The sequence below is a fragment of the Muntiacus reevesi genome, chromosome 1, assembly GCF_963930625.1.
Source record: "Muntiacus reevesi chromosome 1, mMunRee1.1, whole genome shotgun sequence".
Lineage (NCBI taxonomy): Eukaryota > Metazoa > Chordata > Mammalia > Artiodactyla > Cervidae > Muntiacus > Muntiacus reevesi.
Genome location: NC_089249.1, coordinates 80,960,891 through 80,981,313, shown reverse-complemented (window position 1 = coordinate 80,981,313; position 20,423 = coordinate 80,960,891). Strand labels below are relative to the sequence as shown.

The 20,423-nt window shown below is 38.7% G+C and overlaps 1 protein-coding gene across 1 annotated transcript in view; it reads right to left on the bottom strand.

Moving 5' to 3' along the window:
- Window positions 1–746: 746 nt before the first annotated feature.
- The window catches only part of FLG2 (filaggrin 2), a 30,524-nt gene continuing 10,847 nt past the window's right edge, over window positions 747–20,423 (bottom strand). The window contains exons 3-4 of the mRNA XM_065946674.1: window positions 2,405–2,473; window positions 747–1,159 (exon numbers count right to left, since the gene is read on the bottom strand). Of these exons, the coding sequence (XP_065802746.1) occupies window positions 747–1,159; window positions 2,405–2,473 (482 nt within the window). The remainder of the gene's footprint in view (window positions 1,160–2,404; window positions 2,474–20,423) is intronic.

The following is a 20,423-nucleotide window of genomic DNA, read 5'->3' as shown; positions in this document are numbered from 1 at the left end:
GATTAGAAGGAGGAGCCAAGATGGCAGAGGAATAGGACGGGGAGACCACTTTCTCTCCTACAAATTCATCAAAAGAATAACTGAACGCAGAGCAAACTTCACAAGACAACTTGTGATCGCTAGCTGAGGTCATCAGGCACTCAGAAAAGCAACCCATTGTCTACAAAAGGAGGTAGGACAAAATATAAAAGATAAAAAGAGAGACAAAAGAGCTAAGGACAGAGATCCGTCCCAGGAAGGGAGTCTTAATAGAGGAATTTTCCAAACACCAGGAAACCCTCGCACTGGCGGGTCTGGGGGAAGTTTTTGAATCTCGGAGGGCAACCTGACTGGGAGGGGAAGAATAAATAAAACCCACAGATTACGTGCCTAAAAGCAACTCCCAGCAGAAAAGGTACCCCAGACGCCTACATCTGCCACCAGCAAGTGGGGGCGTAACAGAGAGGAGCGGGCGGCATTGCTTAGGGTAAAGACCGGGCCTGAGTGCCCTAGGACAAGCGGAGGGAGCTTTTGTGAGATATCAACTTAAACTGTGGGATAGCAAGAGAGAGAGAGAGAGAGATAATTAACCAGCCCGAACATTGCCAGCCATTCGCAGAACAAAGGGACTGAGCAAGTCCAGAGAAGAGCTCACAGGCAGCGGACCGGCCCAGCCCCGGCAGGCAGGAGGCAGGGGGGAGGGGAAAGGGGCAGGCTCGGCCCCAAGGACCGCATCCACTACCGCACTGCAAACAGGCCTCCAGTTTCTAATCAAAGACCTCCTGAGATTCTGGATGGTCGACATCCACCAGGAGGGCTGCGGCGAGACAGAGGGCGCAGGCACCCGACCGGGGCAGGCGGGGACTGGGGCTGGGGATGGGGAGGGCAGAAGGCGCACGCACCCGACTGGCGTGGGCGGAAACTGAGACTGGGACCGCGCAGGGCAGAAGACACCCCGCACCCGGGAAGAGAGCGCCTGTCAAGCGCCTGGCTGCCTGAGCCGCTCGGACCGGGAAGGCACAAAAAGCAGGTGCAGCTTTGTGTTCTGCACTTTTGTGGAACGCCCGAGGGCTGGAAGCGCGCGCAGCGCAGGGCACACTCCATATAGAGCAGGGAACCTGAGTAGCGTAGACGGGAAAGCAGCGCCAGCCCCACCCCGCAGCGCGACGGAACCAGCAACCTGAATAAGAGACCACCTCTGCCCGCCTGTGTCAGGGTGGAAAAGAGGCACTGAAGAGACCGGCAAACAGAAGCCAAATAAACAAAGGGAACCGCTTCAGAAGGGACTGGTGCAACAGATTAAAATCCCTGTAGAAAACACCGACTACACCGGAAGGGGCCTGTAGATATAGAGAAGTGTAAGCTGGAACGAGGAGCTATCTGAAACAGAGCCGAACCCAAACTGACCGCAACAGCTCCAGAGAAATTCCTAGATATATTTTTACTTTGTTGTTTTAAGTGAAAAAAAATTTTTTTTCTTTTTTCGCTTTTATTTTCTTTTAAAATTCCCTATTACTCCCCCATTACTCCTTAACTTTCATTTTCATAGATTTTTACGATTTTTTTAATTAGGAAAAAAATTTTTTTCTTGTTTTTATTTTTTCCTTTTTCTCTTCTACTTTTTGTTTTTCTTTTTCTCTTATTTCCTTATAAAGTCATCTATTACTCCTCTACTACTCCTTAATTTTCATTTTCATTACACTATAACCTTACAAAAAAAAGGGAAGCCCTATTTTTAAACCGAACTTCATATATGTTTCTAAAAATTTTTTTGTGTTTTGGTTTTTGTTTTTAATATTGTATTTTAAGAGTCTAACCTCTACTCTAGATTTCTAATCTTTGTTTTTCAGTATATGATATAAATTGTGGACATTTAAGAATCCAATATTCAGCTCCCATTTTTATTCAGGAGTGTGTTGATTACTCTCTCCAAATCTTGACTCTCCGTTCTCTACCTCAGAACACCTCTATTTCCTCCTTTCCCCTTCTCTTCCCAATCCAATTCTGTGAATCTTTGTGGGTGTCTGGGCTACGGAGAACACTCTGGGAACAGACAACTGCATAGATTTGTCTCTCTCCACTTGAGTCCACTTTTTCTCCTCCTGCTCATCTCTATCTGCCTCCTCCCTCTCCTCTTCTTCATGTAACTCTGTGAACCTCTCTGGGTGTCCCTCATGGGGGAGAATCTTTTCACCATTAACCTAGAGGTTTTATTATCAGTGCTGTATAGTTGGAGAAGTCTTGAGACTACTGGAAAAATAAAACTGAAATCCAGAGGCAGGAGACTGAAGACCAAAACCTGAAAACACCAGAAAACTCTTGACTACATGGAACATTAAGTAGTAAGAGACCATCCAAAAGCCTCCATACCTACACTGAAACCAACCACCACCCAAGAGCCAATAAGTTTTAGAGCAAGACATACCACGCAAATTCTCCAGCAACGCGGGAACATAGCCTTGAAAGTCAACATACAGGCTGCCCAAGGTCACACCTAACACATAGAACCATCTCAAAACTCATTACTGGGCACTCCATTGCACTCCAGAGAGAAGAAGTCTAATTCCATGCACCAGAACACCGATGCAAGCTTCCCTAACCAGGAAACCTTGACAAGCCAATCGTCCAACCCCACCCACTGGGTAAAACCTCCACAATAAAAAGGAACCACAGACCTCCAGAATACAGAAAGCCCACTCCAGACACAGCAATCTAAACAAGATGAAAAGGCAGAGAAATACCCAACAGGTAAAGGAACATGAAAAATGCCCACCAAGTCAAACAAAAGAGGAGGAGATAGGGGATCTACCTGAAAAAGAATTTAGAATAATGATAATAAAAATGATCCAAAATCTTGAAAGCAAAATGGAGTTACAGATAAATAGCCTGGAGACAAAGATTGAGAATATGCTAGAAATGTTTAATAAAGACCTAGAAGAAATAAAAAAGAGTCAATTAAAAATGAATAATGCAATAAATGAGATCAAAAACACGCTGGAGGGAACCAAGAGTAGAATAACGGAGACAGAAGATAGGATAAGTGAGGTAGAAGATAGAATGATGGAAATAAATGAAGCAGAGAGGAAAAAAGAAAAAAGGATCAAAAGAAATGAGGACAACCTCAGGGACCTCTGGGACAATGTGAAATGCCCCAACATTCGAATCATAGGAGTCGCAGAAGAAGAAGACAAAAAGAAAGTCCATGAGAAAATACTCGAGGAGATAATAGCTGAAAACTTCCCTAACATGGCGAAGGAAATAGCCACCCAAGTCCAAGAAACCCAGAGAGTCCCAAACAAGATAAACCCAAGGCGAAACACCCCAAGACACATATGAATCAAATGAACAAAGATCAAACACAAAGAACAAATATTAAAAGCAGCAAGGGAGAAACAACAAATAACACACAAAGGGATTCCTATAAGGATAACAGCTGATCTATCAATAGAAACCCTCCAGGCCAGAAGGGAATGGCAGGACATAGTGAAAGTAATGAAAGAGAATAACCTACAACCTAGATTACTGTACCCAGCAAAGATCTCATTCAGATATGAAGGAGAATTCAAAAGCTTTACAGACAAGCAAAAGCTGAGAGAATTCAGCACCACCAAACCAGCTCTTCAACAAATGCTAAAGGATCTTCTCTAGACAGGAAATGCAGAAAGCTTGTGTAAACGTGAACCCAAAACAACAAAGTAAATGGCAACGGGACCACACCTATCAATAATTACCTTAAATGTAAATGGGTTGAATGCCCCAACCAAAAGACAAAGATTGGCTGAATGGATACAAAAACAAGACCCCTATATGTGCTGTCTACAAGAGACCCACCTCAAAACAAGAGACACATACAGACTACAAGTGAAGGGCTGGAAAAAATATTTCACGCAAACGGAGACCAAAAGAAAGCAGGAGTCGCAATACTCATATCAGATAAAATAGACTTTCAAATAAAGGATGTGAAAAGAGACAAAGAAGGACACTACATAATGATCAAAGGATCAATCCAAGAAGATATAACAATTATAAATATATATGCACCCAACATAGGAGCACCGCAATATGTACAGCAAACACTAACGAGTATGAAAGAGGAAATTAGTAGTAACACAATAATAGTGGGAGACTTTAATACCCCACTCACAACTACAGATAAATCAATTAAACAGAAAATTAACAAGGAAACACAAACCTTAAATGACACAATGGACCAGCTAGACCTAATTGATATCTATAGGACATTTCACCCCATAACAGTCAAATTCACCTTTTTCTCAAGTGCACACGGAACCTTCTCCAGAATAGATCACATCCTGGGCCATAAATCTGGTTTTGGAAAATTCAAAAGATTGAAATCATTCCAGTCATCTTTTCTGACCACAGTGCAGTAACATTAGATCTCAATTACAGGAAAAAAATTGTTAAAAATTCCAACATATGGAGGTTAAATAACACACTTCTGAATAACCAGCAAATCATAGAAGAAATCAAAAAAGAAATCAAAATATGCATAGAAATGAATGAAAATGAAAACACAACAACCCAAAACCTATGGGACACTGTAAGGGCAATGCTACGGGGAAGGTTCATAGCATTACAGGCTTACCTGAAGAAACAGGATAAAAGCCAAATAAATAACCTAACTCTATACCTAAAGCAATTAGAGAAGGAAGAAATGAAGAACCCCAGGGTTAGTAGAAGGAATGAAATCTTAAAAATTAAGGCAGAAATAAACGCAAAAGAAACTAAAGAGACCATAGCAAAAATCACCAAAGCTAAAAGCTGGTTTTTTGAAAAAATAAACAAAATTGACAAACCATTAGCAAGACTCATTAAGAAACAAAGAGAGAAGAACCAAATTAACAAAATTAGAAATGAAAATGGAGAGATCACAACAGACAACACTGAAATACAAAGGATCATAAGAGACTACTACCAGCAGCTCTATGCCAATAAAATGAACAACTTGGTACAAATGAACAAATTCTTAGAAAAGTATAACTTTCCCTAACTGAACCAGGAAGAAATAGAAGATCTTAACAGAACCATCACAAGCAAGGAAATCGAAACTGTAATCAGAAATCTTCCAGCAAACAAAAGCCCAGGACCAGATGGCTTCACAGCTGAATTCTACCAAAAATTTAGAGAAGAGCTAACACCTATCTTATTCAAACTCTTCCAGAAAATTACAGAAGAAGGTAAACTTCCAAACTCATTCTATGAGGCCACCATCACCCTAATTCCAAAACCAGACAAAGATGCCCCAGAAAAAAAAAAAAACTACAGGCCAATAGCACTGATGAACATGGATGCAAAAATCCTTAACAAAATTCTAGCAAACAGAATCCAACAACATATTAAAAAAATCATACGCCATGACCAAGTGGGCTTTATCCCAGGAATGCAAGGATTCTTTAATATCCACAAATCAATCAATGTAATACACCACATTAACAAATTGGACGATAAAAACCATATGATTATCTCAATAGATGCAGAGAAAGCCTTTGACAAAATTCAACACCCATTCATGATTAAAACTCTCCAGAAAGCAGGAATAGAAAGAACATACCTCAACATAATAAAAGCTATATATGACAAACCCACAGCAAGCATCACCCTCAATGGTGAAAAATTGAAAGCATTTCCCCTGAAATCAGGAACAAGACACGGGTGCCCCCTCTCACCACTACTATTCAACTTAGTGTTGGAAGTTTTGGCCACAGCAATCAGAGCAGAAAAACACGTAAAAGGAATCCAGATAGGAAAAAGAAGAAGTGAAACTCTCGCTGTTTGCAGATGACATGATCCTCTACATAGAAAACCCTAAAGACTCTACCAGAAAATTAGTAGAGCTAATCAAAGAATATAGTAAAGTTGCAAGATATAAAATCAACACACAAAAATCCCTTGCATTCCTAGACATTAACAGTGAAAAAACAGAAAGAGAAATTAAGGAAACAATACCATTCACCATTGCAACAAAAAGAATAAAATACTTAGGAGTATATCTATCTAAAGAAACAAAATACCTATACATAGAAAACTATAAAACACTGATGAAAGAAATCAAAGAGGACACAAACAGATGGAGAAACATACTGTTTTCATGGATTGGAAGAATCAATATTGTCAAAATGGCTATTCTACCCAAAGCAATCTATAGATTCAATGCAATCCCTATCAAGCTACCAACGGTATTTTTCACAGAACTAGAACAAATAACTTCACAATTTGTATGGAAATACAAAAAGCCTCGAATAGCCAAAGTAATCTTGAGAAAGAAGAATGGAACTGGAGGAATCAACCTGCCTGACTTCAGACTCTCCTACAAAGCCACAGTCATCAAGACAGTATGGTACTGGCACAAAGACAGAAATATAGATTAATGGAACAGAACAGAAAGCCCAGAGATGAATCCATGAACATTTGGACAACTTATCTTCGACAAAGGAGGCAAGGATATACAATGGAAAAAAGACAACCTCCCTAACAAGTGGTGCTGGGAAAACTGGTCAACCACTTGTAAAAGAATGAAACTAGAACACTTTCTAACACCATACACAAAAATAAACTCAAAATGCAGTAAAGATCTAAATGTAAGACCAGAAACTATAAAACTCCTAGAGGAAAACGTAGGCAAAACAGTCTCCGACATAAATCACAACAAGATCCTCTATGATCCACCTCCCAGAATAGTGGAAATAAAAGCAAAAATAAACAAATGGGACTTAAATAAACTTAAAAGCTTTTGCACAACAAAGGAAACTATAAGCAAAGTGAAAGGTCAGCCTTCAGAATGGGAGAAAATAATAGTAAATGAAGAAACAGACAAAGGATTTATCTCAAAAATATACTCAAAAAGCAACTCCTGAAGCTCAATTCCAGAAAAATAAATGACCCAATCAAAAAATGGGCCAAAGAACTAAACAGACATTTCTCCAAAGAAGACATACAGATGGCTATCAAACACATGAAAAGATGCTCAACATCACTCATGATCAGAGAAATGCAAATCAAAACCACAATGAGGTACCATTACACGCCAGTCAGGATGGCTGCTATCCAAAAGTCTACAAGCAATAAATGCTGGAGAGGGTGTGGAGGAGAGGGAACCCTCTTACACTATTTGTGGGAATGCAAACTAGTAGAGCCACTATGGAGAACAGTGTGGAGATTTCTTAAAAAACTGGAAATAGAACTGCCATATGATGCAGCAATACCACTTCTGGGCATACACACTGAGGAAACCAGATCTGAAAGAGACACGTGCACCCCAATGTTCATCACAGCACTGTTTATAATAGCCAGGACATGGAAGCAACCTAGATGCCCATCAGCAGACGAATGGATAAGGAAGCTGTGGTACATATACACTATGAAATATTATGCAGCCATTAAAAAGAATTCATTTGAACCAGTGCTAATGAGATGGCTGAAACTGGAGCCAATTTTACATAGTGAAGTAGCCAGAAAGATAAAGACCAGTACAGTATACTAACGCATATATATGGAATTTAAAAAGATGGTAATGATAACCCTATATGCAAAAGTGAAAAAGAGACACAGATGTACAGAACAGACTTTTGGTCTCTGTGGGAGAAGGCAAGGGTGGGGTGTTCTCAGAGAATAGCTTTGAAACAAGTATACTATCAAGGGTGAAACAGATCTCCAGCTCAGGTTGGATGCATGAGACAAGTGCTCAGGGCTGGTGCACTGGGAAGACCCAGAGGGATGGTATGGAGAGGGAGGCGGGAGGGGGAATCAGGATGGGGAACACATGTGAATCCATGGCTGATTCATGCCAATATATGGCAAAAACCACTACAATATTATAAAGTATTTAGCCTCCCACTAATAAAAATCAATGGAAAAAAAACCCATATGATGCTAAGAAAATTGATCTACTCACAAAAAATAAATGACACTGGAAATTGAATAAAGGCAGAACATAAGGTCTTAAAAAAATAAATAAAAATAAAAAAGGAATCCAGTTAAAAGATGAGCAAAGATCTGAACATTTTTCCAGAAATGGTATACAGATGGCCAGCAGGTACATGAAGAGATTCTCAACATTATTAATGATCAGGAAAATGCAAATAAAAACCACAACAAGACGTCACCTTACCTTTTAGAATGGCTATTTTCAAAAACACAAAGAATGACAATTGTTGGCAAGGATGTGAAGAAAGGGAAGTCTTGTCCATTGTTTTTTGGGATATAAATTTGTGCAGCTACTAGGGAAAACAATATGGAAGTTTCTTAAAAACTTAAGAATAGTACTACCATGTGATCTTGCAATTCCGCTTCCGAGTAAACCAGAAGAAGAAAGAAACCAAAAACACTTAACTTGGAAAGATATATGTAATTGCAGCATTAATCACAATACTCAAGATGTGGAAACAAGCTTAGCAATAGATGAATTAATGAATAAAGAAATTGTGGTATATAACACACACACACACACAATATAATATTTTCAGGAACAAGAAAAAAGAAAATGACACTTATGACAACATGGATAGACTTTGAGGGCATTATGCTAAGTGAAATGTCAGATGTGTGCTCAGTCATGTCTGATTCTTTGCGACCACATGGACTGTAGCCTCCCAGGCTCCTCTGTCCATGGGATTTTCTAGGCAAGAATACTGGAGTGGACAAATACAGTATGATTTCTCTTATATGTCATATCTAAACCATCATCACCATCATCAACAACAACAATACACAGAAGCACAAAACAAGCTCACAGATTCAAAGAACAGTTTGGTGTTTCCCAGAGGTGGAGGCAGTTGGGATGTGGGTGGGAGAAATGGATGAAGGGGGTCAAAAATAAAAAAAGTTTTAAAAAATGTTTATCTATTCTCAAACGAAGTGAATAGTAACTGTTCAGTACTATCCTGTGTTTGTAATGACTTGCTTCCCTTATTTATGCTCAAGATTGGATGGTAATAGCAGGAAAGAAACAAAGAAAGAAAAATAAAAGAAAACCCAACAAAGCAATACAGTTTAGAGAAAACACTTAACTTGCTGGTATTCAGGAAGATACAAATTAAAATGATGTTAGATGCTATTATTTACCTGTAAGATTAACAAAACTTCTAAAGTTGGTATTATTAACTTTTGACCCAGTGTTGGGGGGAGGGAACTTTCATATACTAATGATAGGAGAGTAGTTTCATACAATTACTTTCGAGGATACTTTGGGAATATCTGTTAAATTTAAAGTTGCACACAACCTATCTGCCAGTAATTCCATTCTAGGTATCCGCCCTAGAGAAACATATATGTGAACAAGAAGACAAGTGCAAGATACTAATCGCAGCATTGTTTACAATACTGAAAAACTGAAAACAACCTAAATACCCACCAATAGATGAATGGCTAAATAAAATTCAGTGTATCTATATCACAGAATTCTATAGCAAAAAGAATAAGCTAGATTTATATTAATCAACATCTCCAAACATTATTCAGTGAAGAGTGTGTAAAGAGAAAAAATAAGTGCAATATGATTTCTTTTACATAAAAATGAATGTAAGTATATTTTCCCTGTGTACCAGTTTATGTATGTAAAAATATCTGTAAGGTGTCTGGAAGGAATAAAGCTCAGCTTCCCAGTGGTTATCTCTTGGGTAGGAGGAAACGAATTGAAATTGGAATGACGATCAGAAAGGGCTATAGCTTTATCTACAAATATTCTAATTTTAAAAGGAAAAATATATTCATGTATTACTTCATAAGGAAAAGAAAAAAAACCACTTTCAATTACTCTGGTATGTCTTTGTTGAAAGACATTGTGTGAACTGATAACAATGTGCAGAGTTATTTTTATTCATATGATTAATAGAGGCAAGGTTAATTTTGGCATAAATTTTGTTTATTTACAGTAGTAAATTGACTCATTGTCCTAGTAGCCTTACATGTTTATTTGTTGCTGTTCAGTTGCTCAGTTGTGTCTAACTCTTTGTGACCACATGGACTGCACCATGCCAAGCTTCCCTGTCCTTCATCTCCTGGAGCTTGCTCAAACTCATGTCCATTGAGTTGGTGATGACATCTAGCCATCTTGTCCTCTGTCATCCCCTTCTCATCCTATCTTCAATCTTCCCCAGCATCAGGGTCTTCTCAAATGAGTCGGCTCTTCATATCAGGTGGCCAAAGTGTTGGAGCTTCAGCTTCAGCATCAGTCCTTCCAATGAGCACCCAGGACTGATTTCCTTTAGGATGGACTGGTTGGATCTCCTTGCAGTCCAAGGGACACCCAAGAATCTTCTTCAACACCACAGTTCAAAAGCATCAATTCTTCAGTGCTCAGCCTTCTTTATGGTCCACCTCTCACATCCATACATGACTACTGGAAAAACCACAGCTTTGGCTTGATGAACCTTTGTTGGCAAAGTAACGTCTCTGCTTTTTGACAGGCTGTCTAGGTTGGTCATAGCTTTTCTTCCAAGAAGCAAGTGTCTTTTAGTTTCATGGCTGCAGTCACCACACACAGTGATTTTGGAGCCCAATAAAATAAAATCTGTCACTGTTTTCATTGTTTCCTCATCTATTTACCATAAAGTGATGGGACCAGATGCCTTGATCTTAGTTTTTTGAATGCTGACTTTTAAGCTGGCTTTTTCACTCTCTTCTTTCACCCTCATCAGTAAGCTCTTTAGTTCCTCTTTGCTTTCTGCCTTAAGGGTGGTATCACCTGCGTATCTGAGGTTATCAATATTTCTCCTGGAAGTCTTGATTCCAGCTGTGCTTCATCCAGCCCAGCATTTCTCATGATGTATTCTGCATATAAGTTAAAAATAGCAGGGTGAAAATATACAGTCTTGACATACTCCTTTCCCAATTTTGAACCAGTCTGTTGTTCCATACTTGGTTTTAACTATTGCTTCTTGACCTTACATACAGGTTTCTCAGGAGGCAGGAGGTTCTTTTTCTGCCCTATTCTGTTGTGTTTCAGAAACAGAACCAAAGGAAAATGGATTTGTATTGGTGTAGATTGAAGTTAAAGGAGAAGTTGACATGAGAGCCTTGCTTTTTGACTAGTCTTAATAGAGTAGTCAAATATGTTAATAGCTATGAGCAAACTTTAGTGGGTCTGCAAAGTCCTTGAAATTAAAGGAAAAAATTTGTGTGTAGATAAGTGTATGTTTTTTTTTGATGGGAGGGCATTTGAGAGAGAGATGCTCAAATGGTTATGGAGCAACAAAAATCACAACATAGAAACTTTTATAACCTTTGATTTAGGGTAATCTTCAGTGTCCTCTTCAGCTGTGAAATTATGTTAAAGGTAAATTCTGGGAATTTTATACTGTCCTTTCTTTTTCTCTTTCCTCTCATCAAACAGAAAGAGAAACACAGTTAACAAGTTTTATCAACCATAAAATTTCAAAATTAGTATGATTACTAAATGAAATAATCCATATAAAGCCCAAAGCTGACTTCAGTGTAGGAGAGAGATTCACAAACTGGCATGTGCATGTCCAGTGCAATGAGATCACAGCTACTCACAGATTTGACTGATTGTTGAGGAAAGTATTGGCACAGACTGAATATATGGCTTAGAAAACAGAAAACCCGGGACTTTTGTGTGTGTGTGTGTGTGTGTCATCTCCCAATTTCTATATGTGCATGTGTGCTAAGTCACTTCAGTCATGTCTGACTCTTTGTGACCTCATGGACTGTAACCCACCAGGATTTTCCAGGCAAGAAGACTAGAGTGGGTTGCCATGTCCTCCTCCAGGGGATCTTCCTGACCCAGGGATTAAACCTGAGTCTCTTATGTCTCCTGCACTGGCAGACAGGTTCTTTACCACTAGCACCATCGATTTTATCTTTATTGTTTTTAAGATTGATTTATTTAATTTTAGCTGTGCTAAGTCTTTGTTGCTGTGCATGGTATTTCTCTAGTTGTGCTAGCAGGGGCTACTTTCTAGCTGTGGTACTTCTCATTGCAGTGGTTTTTGTTGTGGAACATGGGCTGTAGGCAATTTGCCTTCACTAGTTGTGGTGTACAAACTTAGTTGCCCCACAGCATGTGGAATCTTCCTGGACCAGGGATTGAACTCATGTCCCCTGCATTGGCAAGCAGATTCTTAACCACTGGACCACCAGGGAAGTCCCATATTTTACCAGTTGAGCCACAAGGGGAGCCCGTAAGCCCCATATTTTAAAGTGTATGAACTAGTGATATGCTGATAGACTTGGTATAGCCTGTTGATCACTTTTGAACTATTACATTTCTGTATATGACCAATGACCTGAACCAAAAGAAAATATAAACAAAGCTTGCTTTCTCATGAAAGCCTCATTTCCCCCCTTTCCTACAAAGTTCTATGACTCAAGCCAGAAATCTAGCAAATCGCCTTAGATACCTTCATCTCAGTCACTGTATACTGTTTAACCACAAATCAGAAATATGTTCTGCATCCAGCCCCTTTTATGTACCCCAGATCACCTCTGTCATCTTTTATCCAGATTACTGTAGTAGTTGCTGGATTGCTTTTCACACCTACATTCTTGAGCCTCTGCCATGAAAAAAAATAAAAAGTTCTGAAATGAATATATGATCATGTGATTTTATAAAAGTGCTTTGATGGTTTTTCATTGCTTATAAAGACTAATGTTCTCAGCAAGACTTATTAGGTTCATTGTGATTCTACCTCTGCCTATTGTTCTGACATCATTTCTTGCTATGCTGCCACATACAACCTGTGTCTTGCATGTGCATGCATGCTAAGTCGCTTCAGTCATGTCCAACTCTTTGCGATGCTATTGACTGTAATCTGCCAGGCTCCTCTGCCCATGAGATTCTGCAGGTGAGAATAATGGAGTGGGTTGTCATCCCCTCCTCCAGGGGATCTTGCTTACCCAGGGATCGAACTTGCCTCTCTTATGTCTCCTGCATTGACAGACTGATTCTTTACCACTAGCACCACCTGAGAAGCCCACAACATGTGTCTTACCTATCAGTTCAGTTCAGTCTCTCAGTAGTGTCCAACTCTTCGCATCCCCATGGACTGCAGCATGCCAGGCTTCCCAGTCCATCACCAACTCCCAGCGTTTGCTCAAACTCATGTCCATTGAGTCAGTGTTGCCATCCCATCATCTCATCCTCTATCATCCCTTTCTCCTCCTGCCTTCAATTTTTCCCAGCATCAGGGTCTTTTGCAGTGAGTCAGCTCTTCACATCAGGTGGCCAAAGATTGGATCCTCAGTTTCAGCATCAGTCCTTTCAATGAATATTCAGGACTGATTTCCTTTAGGATTGACTGGGTTGATCTCCTTGCAGTCCAAGAGACTCTCAAGACTCTTCTCCAACACCATAGTCCAAAAGCATCAATTCTTCAGCACTCAGATTTCTTTATAGTCCAACTCTCACATGCATACCTGATTACTAGAAAAACCATAGCTTTGACTAGATGGACTTTTGTTGGCAAAGTAATGTCTCTGCTTTTTAAGATGATGTCTAGATTGGTCATGGCTTTTCTTCCAAGGAGCAAGTGTCTTTTAATTTCATGGCTGCAGGCACCATCTGCAGTGATTTTGGAGCCCCAAAAATAAAGTCTGTCACTGCTTCCATTGTTTCCCCATCTATTTGCCATGAGGTAATGGGACTGGATGCCATGATCTTAGTTGTTTGCAAGTTGAGTTTTAAGCTGGTTTTTTCACTCCCTCTTTCACTTTCATCAAGATGTTTTTCAGTTCCTCTTTGCTTTCTGCTATGAGGGTGGTGTTATCTGCATATCTGAGGTTATTGATATTTCTCCTGGCAGTCTGGATTCCAGCTTGTGCTTCATCCAGCCGGGCATTTTTCATGATGTACTCTGCATATAAATTAAATAAACAGGGTGACAATATACAGCGTTGATGTACTCCTTTTCCAATTTGAAACCAGTCTGTTGTTCCATGTCCGGTTCCAGCTGTTGCTTCTTGACCTACATAGAGGTTTCTCAGGAGGTAGGTAAGGTGGTCTGGTATTTCCATCTCTTGAAGAATTTTCCACAGTTTGCTATGATCCACACAGTCAAAGGCTTTGGTGTAGTCAATAAAGCATTAGTAGATATTTTTCTGGAACTCGCTTGCTTTTTCTATTATCCAACAGATGTTGAAAATTTGTTCTCTGATTCCTCTGCCTTTTCTAAATCCAGCTTGAACAGCTGGAAGCTCTGGGTTCATGTACTTTTTAAGCCTCACTTGGAGAATTTTGAGCATTACTTTGCTATTGTGTGAGATGAGTGCAATTGTGCAGTAGTTTGAACATTCTTTGGCAATGCCTTTCTCTGGGATTGGAGTGAAAACTGATCTTTACTAGTCCTGTGGCTACTACTGAGTTTTCCAAATTTGCTGGCATAGAGCGCACCACTTTAACAGCCTAGTCTTTTAGGATTTGAAATATCTTAGCTGGAATTCCATCACCTCCACTAGCTTTGTTTATAGTGATGGTTAAGGCTCACTTGACTTCAGACTCCAGGATATCTGACTCTAGATGAGTGATCACACCATCTTGGTTATCTGGGTCATTAAGATCTTTTTTGTACAGTTTTTCTGTGTAGTCTTGCCACCTTTCCTGAATATCTTCTGCTTCTGTTAGGTCCATACCATTTCTGTCCTTTATTGTGTCTGTCTTTGCATGAAATATTCCCTTGGTATCTCTAATTTTCTTGAAGAGATACCTAGTCTTCCCCATTCTGTTGTTTTCCTCTAATTCTTTTCATTGATCACTGAGGAAGGCTTTCTTATCACTCCTAGATATTCTTTGGAATTCTGCATTCAGATGGGTATGTCTTTCCTTTTCTCCTTTGTCTTTAGCTTCTCTTCTTTTCTCAGCTATTTGTAAGTCCTCCTCAGACAACCATTTTGCCTTTTTGCATTTCTTTTTCTTGGGGATGGTCTTGATCACTGCCTTGCATACAATGTCATGAACCTCTGTCCATTGTTCTTCAGGCACTCTGTCTATCAGATCTAATCCCTTGAATCTACTTGTCACTTCCACTGTGTAATAGTAAGGGATTTGATTTAGGTCATACCTGAACCATCTAGTGGTTTTCCCTGCTTTCTTAATTTACATCTGAATTTTTTAATAAGAAATTCATGATCTGAGCCACAGTCAGCTCCCAGTCTTGTTTTTGCTGATCTATAGAGCTTCTCCATCTTCGGCTGCAAAGAATGTAGTCATTCTGATTTCGGTGTTGACTATCTGGTGATGTCCATGTGTAGAGTCTTCTCTTATGTTGTTGGAAAAGGGTGCTTGCTATGACCAGTGCATTCTGTTGGCAAACCCTGTTAGCCTTTTCCCTGCTTCATTTTGTGCTCCAAGGTCAAACTTGCCTCTTACTCCAAGTTTCTCTTGACTTCCTACTTTTGCACTCCAGTCCCTTAGGATGAAAAGGACTTTTTTTTTTTTTTTTTTTTTTGGTGTTACTTCTAGAAGGTCTTGTAGGTCCTCATAGAACCGTTCAACTTCAGCTTCGGCACTAGTGGTTTGGGCCTAGACTTGAATTACTGTGACAATGAACGGTTTGCCTTAGAAATGAACAGAGATCATTCTGATATTTTTGAGATTGCACCCAAGTAGTGTGTTTCAGACTCTTTTATTGACTGTGAGGGCTACTCCATTTCTTCTAAGGGATTTTTGCCCACTGTAGTAGATATAATGGCTATCTGAATGAAATTTGCCCATTCCAGTCCATTCCAATCCAGTTCACTAATTCCTAAAATGCTGATGTTCACTCTTGCCATCTCCTGTTTGACCACTTCCAATTTACCTTGATTCATGAACCTAACATTCCAGGTTCCTATGCAATATTGTTCTTTACAGCATCAGATTTTACTTCTATCAGCAGTCCCATCCAAAATTGGGCATTGTTTTTGCTTTGGCTCCATCTCTTCATTATTTCTGGAGTTGTTTCTCCACTGATTTCTGGTATCATATTGGGCACCTACCAGCCTGAGGATTTCATCTTCCAGTGTCCTATCTTTCTGCTTTTTCATACTATTCATGGGGTTCTCAAGTCAAGAATACTGAAGTGGTTTGACATTCTGTTTTGTAGTGGACCACATTTTGTCAGAACTCTTCACCATGACCCATCTGTCTTGGGTGGCCCTACATAGCATGGCTCATAGTTTCATTGAGTTATACAAGGTTGTGGTCCATGTGATCAGTATGGTTAATTTTCTGTGATTGTGTCTTACCTATACTGAATTATTTTTGAATTCCTTTAGCTGACCATGTCTTTCTTACTTTAAGACCTAAAAATATATATTCCTGGGGTAATCTCCTCAAATAAACCTGGATAACTCCTGGCTACTTCTAGAGACTTATTGCAAATTTTTCTCTTAAGATTTCTTTGAATCTTATTTCTTCACTTTTAATCAGAGCTAAAATCAGTCAGTCACTTCATTGCAAACACAGTCCCTTCATCATATCTATTACAGCATTTGCCACAGTATTCATCTGTTGCTTTCTCATATGTTGGTCTCCTTGATGAATATGTAAACTCCTAAAGGACAGGGACAGTGTCTTTCTGATATTTGTAACTTCAGTGTGAAATATAGCATCTGTCAACCAAGAAGTTATGAACTTCCCTCCAATGAAATAATGAGTGAATGAGTGATGGTAATGCTGCATTGACAACCCTATATTATCTGGATCATCTGGATTGTTTCACTGAACTGATCAGAGAGGGATTGCTCATAAGTCTATCCCACATTCTTGGATTACTTGTTGGAGAGGTGTAGAAATGTATTTTGTCACACATAGGTGGAGCTAGATAAGCATTTATTCTTCCAGGCTTGGCTAGCTGAGTCTGACAAAATTTGTCAAGAAAACTATTAGAATAGAAGAGTGAGGCAAAGATTTGGAAGAAAAAAAAAAACAATAGGAACTAGACAGTATTATTACTGGAAAACAAAGGTTGTTGGGTATTTCCCTACTCCCCCAAATATTCAAATCTAGGGCTTATGTGGTACAATTTAGGAGGCAATGTAAGCCTTGTCCAGCCTCTGAAATTGTACCAGTTGGAAATAATTTCTCAAATGTATTTTAAATGCTACTTGGAATAAATTAGTGTGAATGAGATGTGATTTTGTTTATGTGTTGGTTGATTGGGTTTTAAGACACCTAGCTAGCCCAGCAATTCAACAAAAACATCAGAGCTGACAAAGTTCATCTTGTGAATTTGAGGAAGAAGAGTTGAATTACTGTCTTATTAAAGCCCTCTTGACAAAAGGGAAAGATACTGCTTTGTGAGGTATGACAAAGACTTAAATACTTATTAATAAAAAATTAAAAATCTATCTATCTATCATCAACCTATCTATCTAAAAGAAGAGACATGAGCTAACTTTTAGAGCAAACAAAGTAAAGGAAAGCAACATTTGATGAATGTTCTTTGGGTGTTAGAATTCTGTGTGGGGTAGTCTGAGACAGTGAAAGACACTGGGCTTTTGAGTGAATGGGGTCTTGATTTTGCTGCTTAGTTGTATACCAGCTATGTGGATTTGAGTAAGTTTTTTTAAACTTCTCTAAGCCTCATTTTTGTCTGTAAAGTATGGTGCACTTTTAATTTGCAAGGTAATTGTAGGGAAAGTATCTGAAGCACATAAGTAGGCATTCAATACATTTTAATTTTCTTTCTTTAATCCACAATGGAATGAATAACACAAATATTGCACGATTTGTATTAACTCACATAATAGAAGTAGACTGGAACTCAGTTTTTTGACTCTCAGTCCTAGTGGAATTAAGTAATGACTCTAAGCTGGATCATTAGAGGGGGCTAATTTACCTATCCTGGAATCTAAGTTATTGAGTCCTTAAGTCCTGTCCCCCCAACCCTCTCAGCAGATCATCTCATTTGTATATTTCAGATTCTCTCTATATTTCCTCTTCTCTAATAGCCTCACTATGGGAAACTGCTTCACTTACCCTTCATGTCTATGTTCTAATGAAGGATTGAAGACCAGTAAACCTTTGAAACTTTAATCTTAGAAAAAGTTGGTAAAGCCAGAAACACATCTAAGTGTTTGGAAACAGAGAGTGATTCTCCATTTCATCTTTTTCCTAATTACTTTATTGTAGTCATTAGGAAATCATAAGATTTTCTTCAGTGATCATCATGGAAAAATGAACAAAATAGTTAATATAAGAGAAAATTTAATGTATTTAAATAATTTTTAAAAAATGAACAAGCACCTTGCAAATTCTATACTTCCTTGTGCCAAATAGCTTCATAATACAAACAGAGTATTTATAACTGTCTACTGGTACCTCTGTATTTACTAAGTAGAACTTATCTCACTTTCACTTAATATACTCCCCAAAACTGGTAAAATGTTGCTTAGAATAGGTTTAAGAGTCTGGGTTAGTGGCCCTTTAATTGTGCCAAATTGTTTATTATTAGAGAAGAAGCTGACCTCTGTTTATAGGCTGGATTCCTTTCCAGTCAAATCCAGCATTGCCTCAGTCTTCATCCTTTTCTTGTTCTACTTCCTTTTTCTCATTGCTGCCACAGCTTGCATACTCATCTTTGATTGCATGTAGTATTTTTATTTTATATTGGATTATAGTTGATTTACAAAGTTGTGTTAGGATCAGGTATGCAGCAAAGTGATTCAGTTATGCATATACATATATACATCCTTTTTCAAATTATTTTCCCATTTTGGTTATTGAGGTATAATGAGTAGAGTTTCTTGTGCTATACAGTAGGTCTTTGTTGGTTATCTATTTTAAATATAGTAGCGTGGGTAAGTCAATCCTAAACTCCCAATTTTTCTCTCCCACTACTTTTTCCCTTTGGTAACCACAAGTTTGCTTTCTAAAGTCTGTGAGTCTGTTTCTGCTTTGTAAACAAATTTATCTGTATCTTTTTAGATTCCACATATAGGTAATATTGTATAATATTTTGTTTTTCTCCATTTAGCTTATTTAACTTAGTATGATAATCTCTAAGTCCATCCATGTTGCTGCAAATGGCATTATTTCATTCTTTTTAATGGCTGAGTAATAGTCCATTGTATATACCACATCTTCTTTATCCATCCATTCATTGGGCAATGGACATTTAAGTTACTTCTACATCTTGGTTATTTTAAATAGCCCTGCAATGAATGTTGTGGTGTCCTTTTAAACCACAGTTTTCCCTGGATATATGCCCGGGAGTGGGATTACTGGATCATATGGTAGTTCTATTTTTAGTTTCTTAAGTAACCTCCATACGATTCTCCATAGTGGCTATATCAATTACATTCCTGCCAGCAGTGTAGGAGGACCCCCTTTTCTCCACACTGTCTCCAGTATTTATTGTTTATAGACTTTTAAGTGATGGTCATTCTGACTGGTTGTGAGGTGATATCTCACTATAGTTTTAATTTGAGTTTCTCTAATAGTAACTGCTGTTGAGCATCTTTTTATGTGCCTCTCAGCCATCTGTATATGTTCTTTGAAGAAATGCCTATAAAGGTCTTCCACCCATGTTTTGATTGGATTTTTTTTTTTTTTATATTGAGATGCATGAGTTGTTTGTAAATTTTGGAGGTTAATCCCTTGCTAGTCACATTGTTTGTAAACACTTTCTCCCATTCTGTGGGTTGTCTTTTTATTTTATTTATGGTTTCCTTTGGTGTGCAAAAGCCTTTGAGTTTCATTAGGTCCCATTTGTTTATTTTTGGTTTTGTTTCCATTACTTTAGGAGATGGGTCAAAAAATATATTGCTATGATTTATGTGAAAGAATGTTCTTCCCATGTTTTCCTCTAAGAGTTTTACAGTGTTTGGTATTACATTTGGTGTTTAATCCATGTTCTTGGATTGGAAGACTCAATTTTGTCAAAATGATTATGCCACCCAAGGCAATCTACAGATTCAATGAAATCCCTGTCAAATCACCAGTTTTTCACAGAACTAGAACAAAAAATAATTAAAATTTGTGTGGAGGCACAAAAGACCCTGAATGGCCAAAGCAATCTTCAGAAAGAGAAATGAAGCTGGAGGAATCAGGCTCCCTGACTTCAAACTATACTACAAAACTATAATCATCGAAAGAGTATGGTACTAGCACAGAAAACAAATATAGATTAATGGAGCAGGATAGAAAGCCCAGAAATAAACCCACACATGTATGATCGATTTAATCTATGACAAAGCTTGTTGTTGAGTCGCTCAGTTGTGTCTGACTCTTTGTGACCCCATGAACTGCAGCCCACTAGGCTCCTCTGTCCATGGCATTTCCCAGGCAAAAATACTGGCCTGGGTTACCATTTCCTACTCCAGGGATCTTCCTGGCCCAGGAATCAATTTCACATCTCCTGCTAGTCTCCTGCATTGCACGCAGATTTTTTAACCACTGAGCCACTGGGGATTTTGACAAAGGCGGCAAAGCAATATATGGAGATAAATGGTGCTGGGTAAACTGGACAGCTATGTGTGAAAGAATGAAA